Source organism: Orcinus orca, chromosome 2 (assembly GCF_937001465.1).
Source record: "Orcinus orca chromosome 2, mOrcOrc1.1, whole genome shotgun sequence".
NCBI classification, from domain to species: domain Eukaryota; kingdom Metazoa; phylum Chordata; class Mammalia; order Artiodactyla; family Delphinidae; genus Orcinus; species Orcinus orca.
Window position 1 is genome coordinate 186,097,756 of NC_064560.1, and position 23,417 is coordinate 186,121,172.

The following is a 23,417-nucleotide window of genomic DNA, read 5'->3' on the forward strand; positions in this document are numbered from 1 at the left end:
AAACATTTAGAAGAGTGACCACCATATTTATATTTATATATATAATCATACTGCATGCTATGAAAGGGTTTATTATATAAATAATAACATAAATAGAATACAGATTAACTATAGTGTAGCTCTTGAGTTTATTGCTCTCCACAAAACTAAGACAGTCCTGAGGAAAATGATTCTTCCTGTCTTTGTACTGGTCTGAATTTTTTTTTCTGTTTTTGTTGTCTACACTCATCCAAATCCATGTCCCGTGTGGCTGATTCCCCTCATGCGAGTCTTGGTGGGAGGCAGATTCCACCTCTTTCAGGAGTTAAGGCGCCACATCCTCCCTCTTCTCACCCCCAGCAGCATGGGCTCTAGAGCCCCAGTGACCCAGCTCCCTCAGTCAGTTCCCCAAACCTGTGACTTTGATCTTGAAAGAGTGATTAGATGTATGGACAGCTGAGAAAGCACCCTGGAGCAGTGTCAGAGTGCAGAGGAGGTGGTGGCATAGAGGCTCCACCAGATGGGCTTCAAGTGCCAGGAGCAGTAGGGTGAGAAGTGCCATCCTAACCTATTGCTCAGGCAGGATGACCTGGGCTGTCTTTCTAGTCCTTTGGCCCATTTCACAAGACAGGTTCTGCAGCCTCAGCAGCAATTCTTTGCCTTATCTTGATTTCTAAGTCTTTCATTTTTGCTCAGGTTAGCCAAAGATGGTACTGTTGTCTGCAGCTGAGAACCCTGACTGATACACCAGGTAATAATCAAGACCAGTTGTGATCACTGCAAAGAATTCTCAGCCTCTGGGTCTGCATTTACCCTACTTTAAACAATGCCTTCACCACCTGTAGTTCTTTTGTTGGTAATTGTTTTTTTGGGTTTTTTGTTGTTGTTGTTGGGTTTTGGTTTTTCTTTTGGCCGTACTGCGCGGCATGTGGGATCTTAGTTCCCCCACCAGGGATTGAACCCACACCCACTGCAGTGGAAGTGTGGAGTCCTAACCACTGGACCAGCAGGGAAGTCCCTGTTGGTAATTGTTAATGCGTGGATTAGTTCCAATAAAGGAACTCCAGGAAGTTTTGCTGTCCTCCTATTTCACCTGTGATATGTCTATTCTTCTTTGGATCGTCAATACCGTTTTCTGCACTCCTACCAGGGGAAGAATTCTAGAGTCCACCTAATTTCAAGTCTTAGGCATGAAGAAAAGAGTACAAGAGGTTCCCATGGCTCAAAAGATTTTTTTTAAACATCGAGTACAATTCCATCCCACAAATGTAAGGCAAAGCACATACATAATTTGAAATTTTCTAGTAGCCACATTAAAGTTAAAAAAAAAAGCAGGTGAGATTAATTTTTGGTGATACATTTTATTTAACCCCAGATATCCAAAATATTATTGATAAATATGTAATCAATATGAAAATATATTAATAAAAGATTTTGTGGGGGTTTCTTCATACGAAGATTTCAACAATCTAGAGTGTGTCTTACACAGATAGCACACCTCAATTCGGATTAGCCTCATGTCAAGTGCACAATAGCCACATGTGGCCAGTGGTGCTGGGGTTGAACTGAGCAGATCTCATGTATGCCAGGCCCTGGGTTGCCTCTGGCTGCTAAAGATGAGATTGAAGGATATCCACTCTTTGCTGGGGCTGCCATAACAAAATACAACAAAACAGTGGTTTAAACAACAGAAATTTATTTTCTCAGAGTTCTGAAATTCAGCATCAAGGTGGTGGGAACTTTGGCTTTTTCTGAAGTCTCTCTCCTTGGCATGCAGGTGGCCACCATCTCTCTGTATCCTCACACAGTCTCCCCTCTGTGCATGCGCATCCCTGGTGTCTCTTTGTGTATCCAAATTTCCTCTTCTTTTAAGGATACCAGTCAGATTGGGTTAGGGTCCATGCTAACAATTTCATTTTAACTTAATCACATCTATAAAGGCCCTGTCTCCAAATACAGTCACATTCTGAGGCACTGGGGTTAGAGCTTCAACATATGAATTTGAAGCAGACAAAATTCAGCCTGTAACAATATCTAACAGTGGTTCAGTTGTAACAAACTGGTAAATGTCAGTAAAATGCTTTCCTGAGTTCCAAGAGCCATTCTGGCAAATTATTGAACCTGAGGAGTGGGTTGTGGGAACCCCCAAATGACAGCCAGTTGGTCCAAAGTACTGGAGACTGAGGTCTTGTGACCAGCATCTGAAGTGGAAACAGCCCTGTGGGATGGAGCTCTTACCTTGTGGAATCTGGTGCGTACTCCAGGTAATTAGTGGCAGAAGTGAACTAAATTGAAGGACTTCTAGCTGGTGTCTGGAGTACTGGAGAACTGGTTGTTGGTGGAAGGAAAACCCACACACACTGGGTGTCAGAGGTATCCTGCAAGGAGAAACAGAACAGTAGTGGCCAGTTGTCCCAGGCACCAGCCTGCAGCAAACATAACCCCACCATGTGCATTCATGCCTATTTGTAAGAATTACCTGCCAGTACTTGTTCTACATTCACTGCTGTGATCTTCCTCCCTAGATTTCCGACTCCCGTCTCCATACTCCGACTGCCAGTATTGTTTTGGGCTCTATCCCTCCAGTCACAGGCTACTTCAGCAGCCCTGGCTTCTCACTTTACTTAATTGATTTTGACACCAACAGTTTGGATGAAAGACCTCCCCCTCCTGCATTCTGGCCCCATGGAAGCCTCAAATGCTGTTTGGTTTCCATCCCCCATTCACTGCACTTCTCCCCAGCCTCAGGAGAGGATAATTTGGACAACAACCTGCTTTCCCACCCCATCTCAGACTTTGATTACTGGCTAAATTGTTTCCCTCTAAAATTCATATATTGAAGCCCCAACCCCCATTGTGACTGGATTTGGAGATAGAAACTATAAGGAGGTGATTAAAGTTAAATGAGATCATAAGGATGGGGCCCTGATACACTAAGATTAGGGTCCTTATAAGAAGAGACACCAGAGTGCGCTCTTGCGGGCTCTCCCCCCACCCTCCGCTCTCGCATCCTCTCTCTCTCTCACTTCATCCCTTCTACCCCACCACCTCTACCATGTGAGAACACAGTGAGAAGACAGCTGTCTACAAGACAGAAAAAGATCCCCTACCAGAAACTGAATGGCAGATACCTTGACCTTGGACTTCCAGCCTCCAGAAGTATGAGAAAATCAAGGCTTCTACTGTTGAAGCCTCCCAGTCTACGGTATTTTGTCATGACAGCCTGAGCTGACTTATACACCTACTGTCTGTACTGCTTGCATGTCCAAACCATAGGATTAAAATTTCTTTTTTTTTTTCAGACAGTTGTCTTTTAATCAGCAATAAGTAACCATGATTATTAGGAAATTTTGTTTAAAATGAGTTAAGTATATGCCATAAACCCAGAGAGTTAACAGAGTATTTTGGTTATAAAAAGGGAAAATTTCTTGAACACTGACAATTGCCTGAATTAATCCCAAATTCATAATTTCTCCATGTCACAACATTCACATCAACTCAACAATATATATACTGAATTTATTATCTGTTCCTGTGTCACAAAGTACCCAAAGTTCAGTAGCTGAAAACAACAAATATTTAGTATCTCTCAGTTTCTGTGGGTTGGGAATTCTGGATCACCTTCACTGAGTGGTTCTAGCTCAGAATCCCTAGTGAGGTTGCGGTAGGGATGTTAGCAGGAGCTGTAATTATCTGGAGGCTTGAAGATGTACTTCCAAGATGGTTACTCAGTACTGTTGGCTCACTCGAATCCCCACCACGTGGACCTTTTCTCACGACAGGGCAGCTGGCATCCCTCAAGACCAAGTGAGCAGAGAGAGAGAGAGCATGAGGAGGAATTCACAGGATTATTCCGACCTAGTCTCCAAAATAGTGCACCATCACTTCTGCTTTATTTTCTAGGAATGAGTCATCTAGTCTAGCCCACACTCCAGAGGAGGGAAATCGGGCTCCACCTCTTGAAAGGAGGGGTGCCAAGGAATTTGTGAACATATTTTAAAATCACAACACTTACCCATGATGCATTTCAGCAAACCACTCATATGATATAGTATTAAATATTGCAGTAACTAATATTTTGAGGGCTTATTCATAGAAATGGGTATGATAAAATGATATAAGGGATTTACTCAGTTACTGCACGTTTGCAAAGATACTTTAGCATCCTCTAAAAAAGCACCAAGGAAAATAAACACTCTAGCATTATTTTCTGTAAAATGGCAGGTATTCCTATCACTCTTGGGTTTTCACTATAATCTCTGCTCTGCTCTGCTCATTCTATGGATTCTGGTATGACCCACAGCTTTGGGTAACAGAACCTGCCTTCCCCAGTCCAGATGCCATAGAACCCACAACACTTAAGCTGGCTTCAGATCCTCCCTCCTGTCTGTCCCTAGCCCCTCTGCCCCAGTTGACTCAATTTTTTGCCAATCATTTCTACTTCTCTGCCCTATCCTTTGGATTGAACCTCCTTAAATATTAGTACATGTCTTGGTTAAATCTAAGTTCATGAAATATTTTTTCAATCCTAAAACTTAAACGATTAGCTGGCTATCCCTACCATAAGCAAACTCAACAGATAATTCCACAAGGACTTACACTTCTTATCCTGACTTTAAAAATTAAGCTAATCAGCAGTCTGCACATCCGCAATACATCAGAGGAAACTATTTGGAGTTAATCTTCTTAAATTTGGTTATTTCAATAAATGAGTATAACAAAGGAATTAAAAGGCATTTATGTAATTTACAGACATCATGAAATACATATTAGATCTTCTGAAAAGGTATTTAAGATATTAAAGACTCTAGTCCTTAGTTTGATAACATATCTCCATTTTAACTGTTACTATACTTACGTTCTGACTTAAGCTTTAAGTTAAAATCATTTACAAGTCTGAAATGAGAGACTGTATTAGCTCAACTGTTTTGAAAAGGGCAGAGCCAAGTGAACTAATGGTACAATGATGCAGAATGGAATTTAAATACTGATGAAGGGATAATAGGGCTGTAGGGGAACAAAATCTGCCACCCCAAAATGTGTCTCTTCGGTATGAGAATTGATTTAGACTGATTATTTTTAAGAAACAGAAGACTTGGGAAGTTTTTCTTGCTACCTCCCCCCTTAACTGTCTAAGAGAATTTGGATAAAGGGCCTGTTCCCAGATTAGAGCTATCACCAGAGATATCTGCAAATGTGGACTGTGATGGGGGAAACTCAGCAGAGCCTAGAGATCAGAGTCCTCTGTGTGCCCCATTGTCTCTGCACGACCCAGCAAACATTTGTTTACCAAACATTTGCTTTTTCATCTCCATATGAATTGCCTTCCTCCCCTTTGCAGTCCTGAACAACTACCCCCAACATCCTCTTTTGTCTTTAGCTGAAGATAATACTTAAGGTGAGGATTTCAGCCATTTTAGTGAGTTACTCAGTTTTCCTGGGCCTCTCCAATGCATACATGTTATTAAATTTTTGTTTCATTTTCTCCTGTTAATCTGTCTCATGTCAATTTCATTCTTGGACCAGCCAGAGGAACACAGAAGGGTAGAGAAAAATTTCTGACAGGGTTAAAGTACCAAAAGCAAGCAAGAATTTGAACATAAAGTGTTTCCATACTCTTCCCTTTTTAGAAGTTCTGTTCTCCCTGCCTCTCCACCACCCACCCCAACAGTCTCTTACCCAGGCAACCATCCTGTACACCAGTTGTTCTCAAACCTTGGGGCAACTGAGCCCACGTGCCACAACTACTGAAGCCCGCATGCCTAGAGCCTGTGCTCCACAACAAGAGAAGCCACTGCAATGAGAAGCCTGCGCACCGCAAGGAAGAGTAGCCCTCGCTCACAGCAACTAGAGAAAGCCCTCACGCAGCAGCGAAGACCCAACACAGCCATAAATAAATAAATAAATAAATAAATAAATTTATTTGTTTATTTTAAAAAATAACTTTGTTCCCTAAATAAAACAAAACTTTTGGCATCAAAACTACTTGGAGTGTTTTTTATAACACACATCACTGAACTCCAGCCCCAGAGCTTCTGATTCCCTGGGCCTGGGGTGAGACTGAGAATTTTAATTCTCCAATGTCCAGAGGTGACATTGATGCTGCTAATCCAAGAAGCATACTTGGAGAACCATTGATGTAAATGGATCTCAGGGAGCTTTGCCATAATGTAGAAGCCAAGTAAGGTTTTATCTGACAACTTAATATTCTGCCCACCCCCCGCCCGAACACAAGGAATATATTTGCATCCTTAGAAAGGAAGCCTGCTGGTAAAAGTTTCAAGATCCCCCCCCAAATAAAAGTCATCTAATAGTTACATTTTAGGCTCCTTGACAAGTAATGAGAAAAATATTTTTGCTCAGTAGTCCTATTCAAAGGCTTAATAAATGTTTGTTGAATTACACATTTTAAATCAAACACATGAAGTGGATTCCAATCTCAGGCCATAATCAGAGATGCCAGAAATAAAATATTCTTTATCTTTCTGTAACTCAACTAAAATTCCATTTCAATACCCCATTCTACCAAACTGGTGGACACTTAATCACAGTCAATTCAGGATCCTACGTCTTCTTCCTCTGGATTCTGCCTGTGTTTACTTTGCTAGGACTGCCATTACAAAACACCACAGACTGGGTGGTGTAACCAGCAGAAATTTATTTTCTCACAGTTCTAGAGGCTGGAAGTCCAAAATCAAGGTGTCAGTAGGGTTGGTTTCTTCTGAGGTCTCTCTCCTTGGCTTACAGATGTCTACCTACTCTCTCTGTCCTCACCTGGTCTTTCCTCTGTGCATGCGCATACCTGGTGTCTCTTTGTGTGTCCAAATCTCCTCTTCTTATAAGGACACCACCGATCAGATTGGATTAGGACCCATGCTAACAGTTTTATTTTAACTTAGTCATCTATTTAAAGAGCCTAACTCCAAGTACAGTCACATTATGACATACTAGGGATTAGGACCTCAACATATGGATTTGGCAGAGAGGTAAGGGGATGCAAGTCAGCCCATAACACCATCTAGGATCCAGGGAGTTTGTATGTAGGTAAGGCTAGAGAGTTTTAGCTCAAGCCCCAATTCTCAAGGCTGCCCTCTGTGCATGCTGGCCTCTCGTGAGATGTCCTCATTCCCTTCTGGTCCTCAGTAGTTAGCCCATGCAGGACTCACCTGGGTTGTCCCCCATCAATGGGGACAAGGCTTCTTCTGTGACACACTGGGCCATTGGAAGCGCCATGAGGTGGGCTGAGGCTCTGCATCACTTCTGTGCACCCCTCATGTGCCCTGACCAGCGCTGTGCTGGGCACAGGGGAATGTGGTAAGTTTGTCTCAGGCCTCTCACACATGTAGCCCTGAGATAGCCTCCTATCTGGACTTCACCCTGGACATGAGAGACAGGATCACTCTCCTCCCCACATCATGCAGTTCATCAGAGTAACTGTCACCCCACCCCCACCTCAGGGATTGCAGGGGAGAGGGTACAAACAGTCAGGATGCAGTGTCCCTGTATCAGGCAACCACATCTGAATTCTCATGACTTCCCTTCTCACAACCCTAAGCCCCAGCCCCACCGGCAGGAAAAACCTTTTATCTGTTCTTGGGGGCCGGAAGATTTGCTTTAGCTCAACAGATATTCTTCCAAGCAGATTGTCTGCACCTCAGTCCTTTTCATTCTCCTGAGTTGCATGAATCCTTTGAAACTCTAAACCTAGGATTGTCTTCTCCTCCCAACCTCGTATTTTTCTGCCAAGAATTCCTTCTCTTGAGGCAATAAATGCAAAATGGCTAATTGAGTGTGGAGGGGGAATAGGGATGGGGTAAAAGGAAGTAAGGCTGGGGAAATAAATCAGTATTTCAGAATGTTCCCTGCCATGTTTAGCTGCTACTTGAACTAGTGAAATTGCAGCAAGTGGAAAATGTGGATGCAAAGGACCCTTCATCAGCAGATTAGATTCTTCCACTGTCTGCCCCACGGAGAAGTTGGAGCCAAGCAAGACCACATTCACTTCCCCTTTTCCCCATGGGCAGCCCAAGTGCCCTGCACGGGCCAGTGTTGGGTGTCCATTCTGTGGCCTCAGGAAACCAGATACCAACATGCCAGGAACACCAAACCCCTCAAGGTAGTATTCTGAATGCTTCTAATTGGCTTTTTCTCACCTTGGAGTTGTTTAAATGTCAGAGACTCAACAGCTCTGGAATTTCCATCTCTTCATCAGCTAGCTCTGTAGTTGAAAATACAGTATTGTCAAATATTCTGGACTAAATAAGAAGCAGAGTTATTACAGGTTCTTAAATGTCCTATTATGTGGAACTGACAAAGTTTCAGCATAGGGCAGCCACAGTTTTTCTCCTAATTAATCAGAAGTGAAAGTTTGCGTTTCCTGTGCTTTGTAACAACATCCTTTTTTTCTTTTGAAGAGCAAAATACATAAAAATCTGATGTGGATATTAAGATGCCATTTCCCTAAAAGCAGAAGTATAGTCTATTTAAGTAAAATAAGAAATTGTGAGTGTCATGAGATACCCATGTATAGAAGCCACAGATAAGTGGATGTGCAAAACCGAACAAAAATGAGAATTTTGGATTAGAGTGACAAGTAAACTGAAATCATTGCTTTCATTTTTTTTTTAAAGGCTTGTCTTACTATTAATTTTCTACATTGTACTTAAATTTTTTATTATTTCAGTAAAAATAGAAAGTATTCTGAATTTTTAAGTTCCTATATGCTAAATTACTTTGCAAATGTACTTTATAAACCTAACTGATTACTTTTATTATTTTCAATAAAAGACCTACAAAGGAAGTATAGGAAACCCATTATACTCTTGTTACATCCTGAATAACCTCAAGGTTAAAAATCTTGGTTATATCACAATATCATCTTTTCCAGTTCTGGGGAGAAATTTTAAAAACCCTACCAACAGGAACTTCTAATGTCCTTTTACAAAGGCAGGCTCAAATTGTCATGATTACAGTTTTTAAAATGAAGTTAAATTTTTCCATCCCAAATTAATTCTGTCCTCATAAAGTAAAAATTTCCTCTTCGTGTGTAATAAAAGTTTATTAAAGCAAGGTTCAAAAGTGAAGTCTCTGGCTTTTTTATATCTCAGAAGTTCCAGGAGCTAATTTCACTTCACATTAAATCACTTACAGGGCTTCCCTGGTGGCACAGTGGTAGAGAGTCCGCCTGCCGATGCAGGGGACGCGGGTTCGTGCTCCAGTCCGGGAAGATCCCACATGCTGCGGAGCGGCCGGGCCCGTGAGCCATGGCCGCTGAGCCTGCGCGTCCGGAGTCTGTGCTCCGCAACGGGAGAGGCCACAACAGTGAGAGGCCCGCGTACCGAAAAAAAAAAAAAGATCACTTACAGATTTGGCAACAACTGTCAAGGTGTTACTATACTAAGTGAATTTTCATTATAACATCCCATGTCTTTCTCAAATAAAGTTTCAAGTCTCATAAAAGTATTGATTTGCCTAAGCCAGTTAGTTCAAGTGGCTTTAGCATGGTTTAGCAATTTCTGATGGAATCTTCTCTTCCAAGAGGAAAATCAAAGGAGAAAATGGTTCTACAATAAAATACTGTATAGCTAATATATAATCCCTTTGAAAAAAAACAAAAACTTTACCTGGTTGGCTACCTTGACCCCACCATCATGCCATTAAGCAATGAACATGCTCTTTATACACACATCCGCATTCTCTCTCTGTTGTTTTTCTCCCAGGATCTTGATCACCCTGATTCCATCTACAACAGACTCTCCTATTCTACACATCCAACGACTCATCCTATCTTTTTGTACCTCTCTTGGAGTATTTATCCATTTTTACTATTTTTACCATTGCGGTTATTAGCGCTTTCTCCTTCACTAAGTGATAAGCTCCTTATGGGTTAGGGTCAGGTCCTATATATCTGCCAGCACAGTGGTCTCTTAGGAGAGGAGGATAGATATATGTGTTGACAGACAAATGAGTGAGGGAGGGAGTGAATGAATGAATGAGATTCTAGTACATATTCTATCAAATAAAGCACATATAGTATCAATATACAATTGTAATTAAGATGCAAAGAGAAAAGTGAGTAATAAAAATTATACTACAGTAAATAATACATAAAACATCTTTTAAAATACTTAGGAGACTTCTGTTGCTCAAACTTGGATAATGTACATCCTTCTCATTAATATGCTGCTTCCTCATTGGTTTGTGATGAAATATGAGTGCAATTTCCTGTCCCCTCAAAAATATTGGTTTCTCTTCTGGGTGCAAGCAGATTTATCTGGCTCCTCGGTCAACAAAATCATCATCCCAAGAAACATGGGTAAGTGTAAGATTAAAAAATAAGACTTTAAGTAGATAACATACTTTTGAATGATTGTCAGTAATATTTGCAACATTTTTTTCTAGTTTGGGCTGTATAAATGTGGTCATGCAAAGTATTATAAGACGGGGAGAAATGAGGATGACACATGTCTTCTCTACTTTGAGCAGTAGTAAAGGATGTCAAAATTTACATTTAGAAATAGGTAACACTATCAAAATATAAAAGAGTAATGCTTATGCTCCATTTCCTCTACAGGAAACAGTATATTGGCAAAATGAAAATTAAGTGGTTAGGGAAGAAATGTACCAACTCCTGGCTGTAGAGCTATCTAGCACCACTTCCTCAGCAGTATAAAGGTCTAGTGATATGTTTTTATACCATCAGAAACTATGTGAAATTTGAAAATAATATTTCCAGTATTAATTAATATTTCTAGTATATATTAATTAATTAATAATTCTTAAGAGATGACTATCACATTGACACACAGTAGAGTGTTAATAAGTAGCTATTCAACTGATAAATGAAGGCAAATGTTTCCTATAACATTTTATCTTCTGATCATTGTCATCAATGGTTGGTACTGTTTTAATTCTGATTTTTACCAACCATCAATGGTTGGTACTGTTTTAGGAGCTGTGGATTATCTTCTTTGGGCATCAGGTAAAAATTAAAATCAGAATTAAAAACTTATCCAAATTTCTCAGCACTGGATCTAAAAACAGTTTTCTCAAAATATGATTAAAGCAATCAAAATAATATCTGAAAAGATGTATGAATAATAAGAATTATGTATTCTGTTAAAATCTCAGATTCACACAAATTAATTTAACAGCTCTCCTCTGCAGCGTTTGGTATCATATGTGAAATGTTATTATATAAATTATATACTGAGTGCCTCTGGTTTCTCTGCTATGCTCTGGATAGGTGGCCAAAGATGATCTGCTTTCAGGAAATGTAGGGAACAACACAGGCTGCCAGTGTTGTCATTAGAACAATATCAGTTAACATGTCATGAAGGCTTACCATGTGCTCAGTACTGAGTTTCATGTGTTATCTCATTTAATCCTCACAAGAATTCTGTGAAATGGTTGCTATCTTACGCCTGTGAAAATTGAAACTTAGAGAGGTGAAGGAACACACATGGTCACAAATTCCCCAAGAGCTGCTGAGAACCTTTGAGTCTCCAGAGCCCTCACACGTGTAAACACAAGCCCCCAGAAACACTGCCTCTGTTGCCCAACCCAGAAGACACCCAGTATCTGCTTCATTAAACCATTCAGTCTTATGGTTGTTTTAGTTAAGGCAGGAAATATTTCTACAGAGAAAGGAATTTATTCCACTGAGAATTTTGTAAGTCCTCTCAAAACTATTTTTCCATTTGACCTTTCCTATCTTTTTTTTTTTTAAGATGAGCATTTGTTGAGTAACATGGACAAAGCAGGAAGGGGCACCTTCCTGCTCATCACCCAGTTCTCCCAAGTCCTTCTTCTAAGGAAGAATATTTTCATGGTTTAAGTGTTCTTCCCCAGACGCATGAGCCTAGTGATAGACATGATGTTGCGTAACCGTCAGAGTTCCATCCTCTGTATCTTATTAAATTTTGTGCATCTCAGACATTTTTCGAGTGTCATTTTCCTTCTTCACTTATGTTCTTTAGAAGTCTCTTTAATGAGGATTTTGGGGGCCAATGTTCTCAGTGGTAGTTTATCTTAAAATATCCTCATTTGTGCTCTCATTTTGAAATTTAGTTCTGTTGGGTATTCAGTTATAGGATGACATATATTTTCATAACAATTTGGAAATATCAATCCACTGTCTTCTGGTTTATGTTATCATTGTTGTTGAAAATGTCATTGTCGGTCAAAATTTCATCCTTTGTAGGTAGTCCATTTTTTCTCTCTGGCTCTTTTTTTTCTTAGTCTTTGGTGATCTGCAGCTTGATTGCAATGTCCGCTAAGTATAGATTTCCAGCTCTGTTTGTTTCTAATCTTATTTGGGTTTTGCTGAGCTTCATAAATCTGAGGATGCCATGTCCTTCATCACTTTCAGACATCTCTCAGTCAGCATATTTTCTAACATTGCCTCTCCCCTACTTTCTGTCTTCTGTCCTTGTGAACTTTAATTATACATACGCTGACCTTTTCACTTTATCCTCCATGTCTGTGTGGTATTTTCCTGTCTCTTTAGCACTCTGATAATTTTGTGTTATTTCTTTAGCTCTGTCTTACAATATACTAATTTTCTCTTCAGCTGGAGCTAGGCAGTCGGTTAGTCCCTGTGTTAATTTTTAATTTTATATTACTGTATTTTTTAATTTCTGAAAGGTCTATTTCAATCTTTTAAAAAATATGCCCAGTCATCTTTTATAGTCTCTTGAGCCTTACTCATGTGTTCAGATTCCTTCTCTTATTTCTTTAAATGTATTAAACATACTTGTTTTGTGTTATATATCTATTAATTTTATCTCTAAAGCTTTTGTGGTTCTAGTACTCTTCTTTCTTGCTTTTGCTGAATCTCACACATAGAAGCTAATTTCTGTATGTGTGTAAGTGTGTGTGTTTTCTTCTAGTGTGGTAGCAGGATATTTGTTCTTTTTATCCATCTATTTTTAAAATCGAGTGTGTTTGGGGTTGGGGGGTTTTAATCAGTCTATATTTGTTAGAACAAGATCTGTGAGAACTCTTTAAAGCCTGGGTTGAGGGAGCTTCCCTCAAGGCATGGTTTGTATTTACTTCTTCCACGTGCCTAGAATACTTATTCTTTCATATGGTAAACTTTTATTATGGGTGAATTTATTTTCAGATTATTTAAGTTGTTTATTGTTTGTTTTGTTGTGTTTCTATAAATTACTTTTTATATGTGAGGAAAGAAGTGAAATCATACCATTTCTTAGGAAGACATATATGCTGTATCTGCAGGTTATTCAGATGTTAGTTGTCAAGATTCTTTACATCTCATCTCACATAGCCTTTTGATTTCACTTTTTAACCTTAATTGCAATATAATCTGCATGCAGCAAAAAGGAACATATCCTAGGTGTACAGCATGATTCATTTTTACAAACTGAACTTGTTCATGGAATCAACACTCATATCAAGAAACAAAACATTACCCAATTCTCAGAAGTCCTGCTGGTGCCCTCTTCCTGTCATTACTCACCCACCACCACCACCACCACCACCACCCCCGCCAAAGATAACAGCCATCTGACTCCTCTTTCTCTGTTTTTTTTGTTTTGTTTTGTTTTTGTTTTTTTGCGGTATGCAGGCCTCTCACTGTTGTGGCCTCTCCCGTTGCGGAGCACAGGCTCCGGACGCGCAGGCTCAGCGGCCATGGCTCACGGGCCCAGCCGCCCCGCGGTATGTGGGATCCCCCCGGACCAGGGCACGAACCCGTGTCCCCTGCATCGGCAGGCGGACTCTCAACCACTGCACCACCAGGGAAGCCCTCTTTCTCTGTTTTTTATAACTAAATATTTAATATGACATTCTACATAGTTGTTTGCAACAATGTAGGTGGGCTTTGTTGAGAAGAACGGGAATGCATGATGGTTTTCCCACTTCCAGTTGGTCTTATTTACATTTTTTTATTACCACATTGTGAGTGGTGAAAGATAATTAATTTCGGCTTTAAACCAATTCACAGATGATTCCTGATCTAAACAATAGACCCTTCAAAATTCAGCCTCCTGACTCAAAAAACTGGGAGATCTTCCCCCCACTCCCACCCCGCTCCCGCCCTCCCCGTGGTAGCAGGATATTTGCTCCTTTTTAGCCATCTGTTTCTAAAATCAAGTACAGGAAAAATAAAAGCCTAAATAAAATGTTGCCTTAACCATTATATAAATTACTGAAAAGGAACGTGTTTAACCTTCCAAAGAAAATGTGTTGACAGATATACGGAAACATAAGGACACATTGTCAGAGTGTGAGACATGATGTAAGGTGATGATTCTCACAAGTTTATTTGAAGTCCACACAGTTTAATAGAGAACATAAAAGTGACATCTTTTAGAAAATGTAGGGTTGATTATTTTATATCTAGTTTGCAGAAATTTTCATTCACGTTGTTTTCTTTAATTAGAAGAGCCATTAGAGTTGAAAGACCTGTACGAATCCATCAGTGCTACTATTTAGGAGGAAAGTAGAAAATATTCTCTTCCTTTTCAACAAAGCTAGTCTGTGCCGTAGCAAAAATACCTCAGACATCTAAGGCATTTTTATGTAAAAGGCAGAAGACAAAATAGTTGAGTCAAGAGGCTTTAGAGTTAAACCTAGGATTGCAGCCAAGTTCTACCAAGATTAGACAGGCAATATGGGGCTAATTGCCTAATATGTGGCTCAATTCTTCTTTGTAATATAGGATTGTAATAAACAGCACAGAGTTACAATAAAACATAAATTATAATAAATATGCACGCCATTTTATATGGAGTCCAGCACACAGAAAGCCCTCAGTAAATGGATTGCTACCCTGATTTCTGACAGCATAGATTAACACTACCTGGTTCTTCATCAGATAATATGTACCCTTTCTGCCTGCCTTTTTCTATCCCTCTGCATTGTTTCTGAGCCTCAACCATGTTATTGCATGTAACAATAATTTGTTCATTTTCATTAATGTATAGATTTCATTGTGTTAATATAGCACAATCTATTACCTCTCTTAACGCTAATAGGCATTCCAGTTGGGGGATATTACAAATAGTGCTACTGTGAACATTCTAATTCTACCACACGTCTTTTGGGAACCACATGGATGTATTTCTATTGAGCATATACCTAGAAGTAGAGTTGCTGAACCATATGATTTGCGTAAGAGCCAAACAGTTTTCTAGCCAACAGTATATGAGAGTTCCAGGTGTTCTACATCCTCACTAAGACTTGGTATTTGCTATCTTTTTTCATTCCGTTTATTCTGGTGGGTGTGTAGTTGTATCCCTCTGTGGTTTTAGTTTGTAGATTTCTGACGACTAGTGAAGTTGAGCACATAGATCCAATATTAATTCACTATTGGCCTGAAGTTTATGGAACCAGATTAATAGTATAGACTCAGACCCCATTCCCAAGTGAGGACCAGCCAGAGGCCATGAGTACTCAGGGATTGTTTTTTTTATGATAGCTCCTCACAGAAACAAAGGTAAGACAGGGAATTTGCCAACGTTCCCTGCTGTCTGTCTGCAAATATCTGTAAAGTTTGTTATTTTGTTTATTTTGATGGCTGAGGCTCCTGGATCCCAGCATGAGTGGGATGTCGAGGACCCCATGCTACCTGTGTGGGCCCATGCCCTGCCACTGGCCCATGCCCTGCCACTGGTCCATGCTCTGTCACTGGCCCATGCTCTGCCACTGGCCCATGCCCTGTCACTGGCCCATACTCTGTCACTGGCCCATGCCCTGTCACTGGCCCATGCTCTGTCACTGGTCCATGCTCTGCCACTGGCCCATGCCCTGCCACTGGTCCATGCCCTGCCACTGGTCCATGCCCTGCCACTGGCCCATGCCCTGCCACTGGCCCATGCTCTGTCACTGGTCCATGCTCTGTCACTTGTTCTCTGCAGTCAAAGCTCTAGTTAGTTCCTCCAGATCCACGTATGCCTTAGGGTACCCAGAGCTTTACTGCTCACTTACCTCTCTGGTCTTAGCTCCTGCTTCCTTTTTTTCCTCTCTGGAAGGTTTCCCTATTTATTTAAAGGCTGTTTAAGAGGGGGAGAGATAAATTGGGAGATTGGGATTGACATATAAACACTACTATATATAAAATAGATAACTAATAAAAACCTGCTGTATAGCACAGGGAACTCCACTCAATACTCTGTAATGGCCTATATGGGAAAAGAATCTTAAAAAAAAAAAGAGTGGCTATATGTATGCGTATAACTGATTCACTTTGCTGTACACCTGAAACTAACACAACATTTGTAAATCAACTATATTCCAATAAAAATTTTAAAAATAAAAGGCTGTTTATTCATATTTTTAGGTGTGGAAAAATTAGGTGATTTCAGGAATCTTAGTGCTCCATTTTGTGTTAAGAGTGACATATCCTATGGGCTCTGGATATGGTTTACTCTCCCAGCAGAATACTGGTGCCTTGTGGTGGCAGGTCTCTTTTGTGCTAAGGGCGCATCGACACTTGGAAAGGGACGGTTTTGAGGTCCTGTAGGCCTCACAGCACACAGGAAGAGGACATGTCTTCCTCCCCCTACATGGTGACTCTACAAAGCTTTCTGTGAAGATTCCCCTCAGATAAATCATCCAAAGCACCAACAGGACTCACTAGCAGAGGAATAAAGCTAGTAGTTCTCTATTCCAATATGGAGAGAAGGATGGATTCTCTGTTCCTACGTGGATGTACATCAGACATTTTTAAAAAGCTAACCTAGTAAACAATCAGGTATAAATGTAGAAACTGATGACCACAGATTTTACCCAGAATGGAGCACATTCTGCCCTCTCTTTCACAAGAGTACGAGAAAGATAACGTAAATCAGCCCACAAAGAAAGCAAAGGAGAAACAAATGAGGTAGTGTTGTCTAATTATTTACGAAGTTTCAGCAAACTGCTATATTTTCAAGTGCTTCACTTTATCAAACTTCTTGTGACAATTTTTTCTTGGCTAATAAGCATATTTTGCAAATAAGTGCCTTATACATAGATTGCACACGAAATAAAACAATTGAAATCCTATAATCATACAGTTTACCATACACTCAAATGCATTTACTGATTACAAACAAATAATTGAATCCGCCATCTTTTTTTTAAATTAGCTTCTAAAATGACTTTTAACTTTAGTTTTGCGTGCTTAGATTGTGTCTAGTGAGCAATATAATTCCCTCTAACCTGGCATCCCTTGGATAATTCTTATTTGAAAAAGGTCAAATATCTCAGCCTGATTTCATTTACTGAAGTCAATTAGACAATTTTCCCTTTTTAAACACCTTCATTGTATGCAGTTTCATGCATTTTGATATCCTCAATAAATGAAATAAAATAAGATTGTTTCAAAACTCATGATGTCTCTTTTAAGCACCCAAACTATTCTAGTTTGTCTTTCATTACAGAAACGAAGGCATTTTAAAAAGAGATGTCAACCTTTGTGAAAATAAAGCCTTCTATATTCACGTTCGCACCAGTCTCCTCTGAGTTTCACGAAGAAAACCAAACTGAAGACAGCATTCTATGAAAACTGATGGATAATGTGACAAATCCTCCAGGGTTCTTCATCAGCAAGCTGTGAGAATAAGCACATGGACTTCTGCACATTAAAATCACTGATCACTTTAGTAACTGCCGGGAACCTGGATCCTGACTTCCGGCCATCGATACCTGTGTGAAACTTGATCTCCACTCATCCTTTATGACCATTGATGAATCCATCAGAACTTTTGAAAGCAAAGGACAACTGAAGAAATCTTAGTGAAAGAGAGTTAGGTGTTGAAAACAAACTACCAAGAGACAAGACTTATCTTGGTACTTACCATCTAAGAACACATATAATCAGCACCTAAAAAAGAAAACATGAACAGCACATGTATTGAAGAACAGCATGACTTGGATCACTATTTGTTTCCAGTTGTTTACATCTTTGTGACAATAGTCAGCATTCCAGCCAACATCGGTTCTCTATGTGTGTCTTTTCTGCAAGCAAAGAAGGAAAATGAATTAGGCATTTACCTCTTCAGTTTATCCTTATCGGATCTGCTGTATGCCTTAACTCTCCCTCTATGGATTGATTATACTTGGAATAAAGACAACTGGACATTCTCTCCTGCCCTGTGCAAAGGGAGTGCCTTCTTCATGTACATGAACTTTTACAGTAGCACAGCTTTCCTCACCTGCATCGCGATTGATCGGTATTTAGCAGTTGTCTACCCTTTGAAGTTTTCTTTTCTTAGGTCAAGAAGATGTGCGTTCATGGTGAGCCTTTTCATCTGGATATTGGAAACCATCTTCAATGCTGTCATTCTGTGGGAAGATGAAACAGCTGTTGAATATTGTGATGCCACAAAGTCTAACTTTACTTTATGCTATGACAAATATCCTTTGGAGAAATGGCAAATCCGGTTTAACTTTGCTAGGACGTGTGTAGGCTATATGATACCTTTGGTCATCATAATGGCTTGCAACCAGAAAGTCTACAAAGCTGTGCAGCAAAATCAAGCTACAGAAAACAGTGAAAAGAAGAGAATCATAAAACTACTTGTTAGTATCACGTTGACTTTTATCTTGTGTTTTACCCCCTTTCATGTGATGTTGCTGATTCGCAGCATTTTAGAGCATGATGTGAGCTTAGATGAACGTATGTTTGACCATAACAAGCCTGGGAAGCAGAGTTATAAAATCTATAGAATCACAGTTGCATTAACAAGTTTAAATTGTGTTGCTGATCCAATTCTGTACTGTTTCGTAACTGAAACAGGAAGATCGGATATGTGGAATGTATTCAGAGTCTTTACTAAGAAGCTTAATAAATCAAAAAGACAAGGAAAAAGCATACTTTCTATGTCTACAAAAGATACTGTGGAATTAGACATCCTGGAATAGAACCAAGGTCTAATTTTTTAAAGATATGCAATATTATACCATCAAGATTATATTTTCAAAAGGAAATCTCAGCATGAGAGGGGAGTAAATGTTCCCACTGAGGGACTATTTTAATCCTCTCCGATGGAAATATTTCAAACGTGTGCTCTATAGCTCCCTGACTTTTATTAAACAAGAATGAAACAAAATTGAATATATTCCTAATGACTCAGGGTCATCACTGTAGAATGGCAATTGCTTTTGCATCTGTGCTGTAATCGCTCAGTCCAGTAAGATGTACTGGACCGTGTGTTTTTAAATTGGTGAGCTTCGTGTCTGGTTGTTGTGATTTTTCTCACTCTTTCTATGGATCTCAGGCTATCATTTCTCCCAGCCAACAACACCAACTACTAAATACTGCTTCTAATCTTCTCATTAGATAACAAACATTTATTGAGCCCACTCTATGTGCTAGGTTTTGTGGTAAGTACTGGGGTTACAACAGAAATGATCTCATAAGCCTTTTGAAGCTTATATCAGTTTGGAAACATAGCCACTGAGCTTGTAACTGTTCTTTATAAAATAAAAGTAAATAGTCTCTGAGTGAGAGTCTGAAGGCCTCATCCATGATATAAAGGACATGAGCTTTGTGAAAGTTCTTTCAGTTAATCAGAGAACTTTTTACTTTCTTTAAAATCACAATTTTTAAAATTTTGATTCTTTCAAAATTTGCTGTTGAGTACAGTATTAGAAGTTTAATGTTTAGACAAAAAGATATACTATAAACAAAAAAGACATTTATTATATTAAACCTTACATTCAGAGACTTCTTTGGGGGTTTAGAGTATTTAGAGAATCTTGATATAATATATTCTTTTATATTTATATTTTCTCATTACAGAAATTACTCCGCCTAGTTTTAAGTAGGCATCAGGTAAACATTTTTCTTAACCAAAGTATTTTTTAAGATTTTCGAAGATGTCTTTATCCTCCTATTCTCCTTTTCTCCTTCTCTCCCTTCTCTTTACTATCTGTTCCTTCCAGTCCCCCAAACTGATCAGATAGTAAATGTCTTGGTATCATTTGTGCCCTCATATTAGAAAACAAAAATCTGACAACAAAAAAGACAAATAATGAATTTCTAGATATACACTGAAAAAACTCAGTTAGTGCACAAACTGACTCCATTTTCTATTGAAGTTGTCCATGACAGTTTGGGTGCACAAGAGAAAACCACCTTGCTTTGAGGCCCTATGTGCTTTCTCTGCTCTTTGCACTTTTCTCATCATAAAGTTTCTGGAGAATTAATAGATTGAGTCTGGGCACCCTGCGATACACTTATACATACTTAAAGGCTAAAGATACACCAATGAAACGAAAAGGAACTAAAATAGTTTGGGCTGTTCGATTCTTTCCTGATAAATTATTGGCAGCACCAATACGTGTGAAAGTAAAAGATCAGGAACAATTTTGCCCACATTGGAAACTCAGATGCAGATTGTCTTGTCTGAGATCACATAGTTCGTTGGAAGCAGAGCCACATCTTGAGCCCAGAAACCCCGACTTCCCTCCAGAGTTGCTATTCCTCCTTCATGCGTTTATTTTTTGGGTTTTTTTTTGACATTTCTACCATTTCTTTCTTTAGGGATGCAAAAGGCATATAAACATGGAGAGTTGTTCAAGATAGTCATTGGATTTAAGATAAGAATAAGGAGGAAAAGGAGAGTTATTTCATAAATTAATACCTCTGGAAATAAAATAAGTCATATAGATAGCAATTAAGCTGATCTGTTACAGAGAACTGGTTAGAACTTGACCTCAGTTGGTTATATCAAGAGATGTGGCAGATACAAATTTGTGGCCCCCTTAGTAAGAACGTTCTATTTAATAAGTAACAGCAAAACCATTGATCTAACATGTAAGTTCCAAAATGAACCAGGCCGCCAAAATCTATAAGCAGGGCCAACCATGGAGAACCCACATTAGGAGGATGCTCATATGATTTAGGGTAAAGCACTCTAGACATGATCTAAAATTATGGACAGTCCCAACATTGGGAAGTTAATCCTTTAGTCTTAAACGGCTTTATAGGTTCCTGATTACAGTTCTCCATTAAACTAAAAAGATTTCTGGAAGGAATAAGACCTTGTAGCTATTATTACCTGGGACGCCTTTGTCAGAAGACCTAGATTAGAACACCAGCAGTTATCCACTTATGAACCGTTTGATCTCAAAAAATGTTCAGCTCTCCCTAAGGCTCAGTTTCTATAAACAGCAGGGAGAGTAGCATCACTTGCTTTTAACAAGTAGATGTGAAAACACTTTGTAAACTATGATGAGTTTTCTAAATGTTTCTTATTATCAGTTATTCTCATCTTCATCATGATTAGTGGATAGCTACCCACAAGATAGAACAGTCCCTGGAGGCACTCTGAGCATAGGAATATAGCAGCGTGAGCTAGTAGGGGCTGGCTCTCACACACCACTGCTATGGTTACTTCTCCCAGATGGTTCAACGAGTCCATTATGGTAACTTAAGGGCCTTTATTGTTGCTTCCACATCCTCAATAGTGCCTTCTTCTAGGAGTTCACATTTCTGAGGAGACATATGCTATGTACATCACCATAAACAGGTAGATATCCATTTTTAATTTAAGTTTTTGACCTTTTGTTCTTTATTCAGAATGTTATTTTTTATTTGAATGAACTCAATTAGACATCTTGGATAGGTCAGTGAAGAGACTGAGAAGAGCTTTTTAAAACCTCCCTTTTCTCTACCTAGTCTGGGAGAAGCTTCATGGGTGAAGAAGTTAAAAGACATAAAAAAAATCACCTCATTTTGTTCAAATTACATAGCATCACTTCCCTAGGAGCATCCTGAGAAAATTTGTCTCTCCGACCTGATTTATTCCCTTTTCTCTTTTTAATTTAAGCTAAATGTTCTCCCCAAGAAATTATATTTCCAATCCTTAATGTTATGATCAAATACATAATTATTTACCAATTGCTTCTGTTGACTTTGCCTGTTTTTAACTAGACAGTACCTACTTTTAAATAGAATTTGTGATACATAGCTTGTAGGCATTTCTGTTTAAAACATGTTTATCTTGCCCTGGGCTTCTTTTTTGCCCAGACATCACTGTCATCATTCTGTCATTTACACATGGGCCTCTCTTCTGGTGAAACCCATCCACAGGTTGCTATGGAAACACATCAGCTACAATAACACCCTGACCCGTGAAGGCCTTTGTGATTAGAGACTTCTTTGTCTAGGTCCATCAGGTGACCCTGCTGTGAATCAGAAGTCTGTTCCTCCAACAGATGCTACAACACACAAAGAACACATACTCATAGACTCCAACAACCTGCCTCACCTCACAAAAACAAACAAACAAACAAAAATTCCTTGGGACCTTTTAACCTATGTTTTTACTCTTTTGCAAGATGTCTAATAGCAACAAGGAGAACACATATGACCTCTTTGCCTTCTGAAATAATGCACGCATGAGTGTTTTATTTTCTTGTTTACTGAGTCAGCAGCTGGGAGACACTGTTGAGATTCTTCCCTCCCCTTCCCTCCTCCCTTCTTTCTCCTTCAACCAGAAGTGGCTGCCAAGGAAGCCATGGTAAGAAAACTTGTATCTGCATTGTTTCCATTGCTCTACTATTCTGGAAAAATCTAGTTCTGACTGAGATGTTTTATTTACATGTCCTGGGGGAAAAATAACATAAGGTTAATTTAAACGAAAGCAGGGATGTCCTGTTTTATTCTTCGTTCATGGTATAAACACTTGATTCAATTCAAGTTAAAAAAAAATTTTTTGACCCCTATTATTTCTTTTTTTCTTTCACATTTCATACAGCTTACCCATCACGACAGTGTGATGGTAGCATTTGTTAGTTGCATTAGTTGAATGCCCCTTGTTTGCAGGAATAAGGTGGCAATGGCAGCATCGGGTCAAACTTGGGTGAGGGAAAAGTGATGTGGGAGCTAAGATTCCTCTTCTTTTCCAAAGATCCTTTTCTTACGACATCACTTGTTGCTGGCCAAGAAAAATCACACTCAAGACTTGTCTGTGGCCACTAGGTGTTGATCGTGTTCTATTCAGGACCCTGTAGTTCACGGCTAGCTGCCACCCCCCAGAAGCAAAGAGGAGCTTAGAATGACATTTTTCCATCCAAGAAACAAGAAAGATTCCCTATGAATTGGAAATGAATAGGGGCAACTGCTGAAATTCAGTTTGCATTATTTATTTCTCTGCTTTCTAGAAAGCTCAGTAACCATCAGATAATTTCACTTGGTTTAAACTCCCTATGTCATTCTAATTTTTTTTTTTTTCCATTCGGTTAAATTGGTCAGTCTACATGTGAGAGAACGTAGGCTAAATCATATAATTTCTGCAGGATCGTGGGTATAACACTGATGACTTGTTCTAATGCAGCTAACTTACCCACGGAAGAAAGTACTGGCCACCTTTCACATGAAGAGAAACATAAAACATATGAGCTGTAAGCAGTTTGCAATTTTGTCTACTGTGATGAAATTATAATCTATGAAAGTCAAGATGTAATTCAATACACGTATGACT

The 23,417-nt window shown here is 39.3% G+C and overlaps 1 protein-coding gene, 1 long non-coding RNA gene and 1 pseudogene across 3 annotated transcripts; 2 read left to right on the forward strand and 1 right to left on the reverse strand.

Moving 5' to 3' along the window:
• Positions 1-1,634: 1,634 nt before the first annotated feature.
• LOC117201765 (uncharacterized) lies at positions 1,635-11,162 on the reverse strand. 2 transcript variants are annotated; one of them, XR_007475252.1, is made up of 5 exons: positions 9,128-11,162; positions 8,133-8,197; positions 7,146-7,356; positions 2,218-2,357; positions 1,641-1,844 (listed from the first exon to the last, which is right to left on the reverse strand). It is a non-coding gene; the product is annotated as an uncharacterized LOC117201765 (long non-coding RNA). The 2 variants fall into 2 exon arrangements; XR_007475251.1 differs by having other exon boundaries at positions 1,635-2,357.
• GPR65 (G protein-coupled receptor 65) lies at positions 10,214-21,834 on the forward strand. The gene is made up of 2 exons (XM_004262309.4): positions 10,214-10,294; positions 17,367-21,834. The coding sequence occupies exon 2, from the start codon at positions 17,824-17,826 to the stop codon at positions 18,847-18,849; it is 1,026 nt and encodes a 341-aa protein (XP_004262357.1). The 5' UTR covers positions 10,214-10,294; positions 17,367-17,823; the 3' UTR covers positions 18,850-21,834.
• The window catches only part of LOC101287008 (trafficking protein particle complex subunit 2-like), a 35,057-nt pseudogene continuing 21,866 nt past the window's right edge, over positions 10,227-23,417 (forward strand).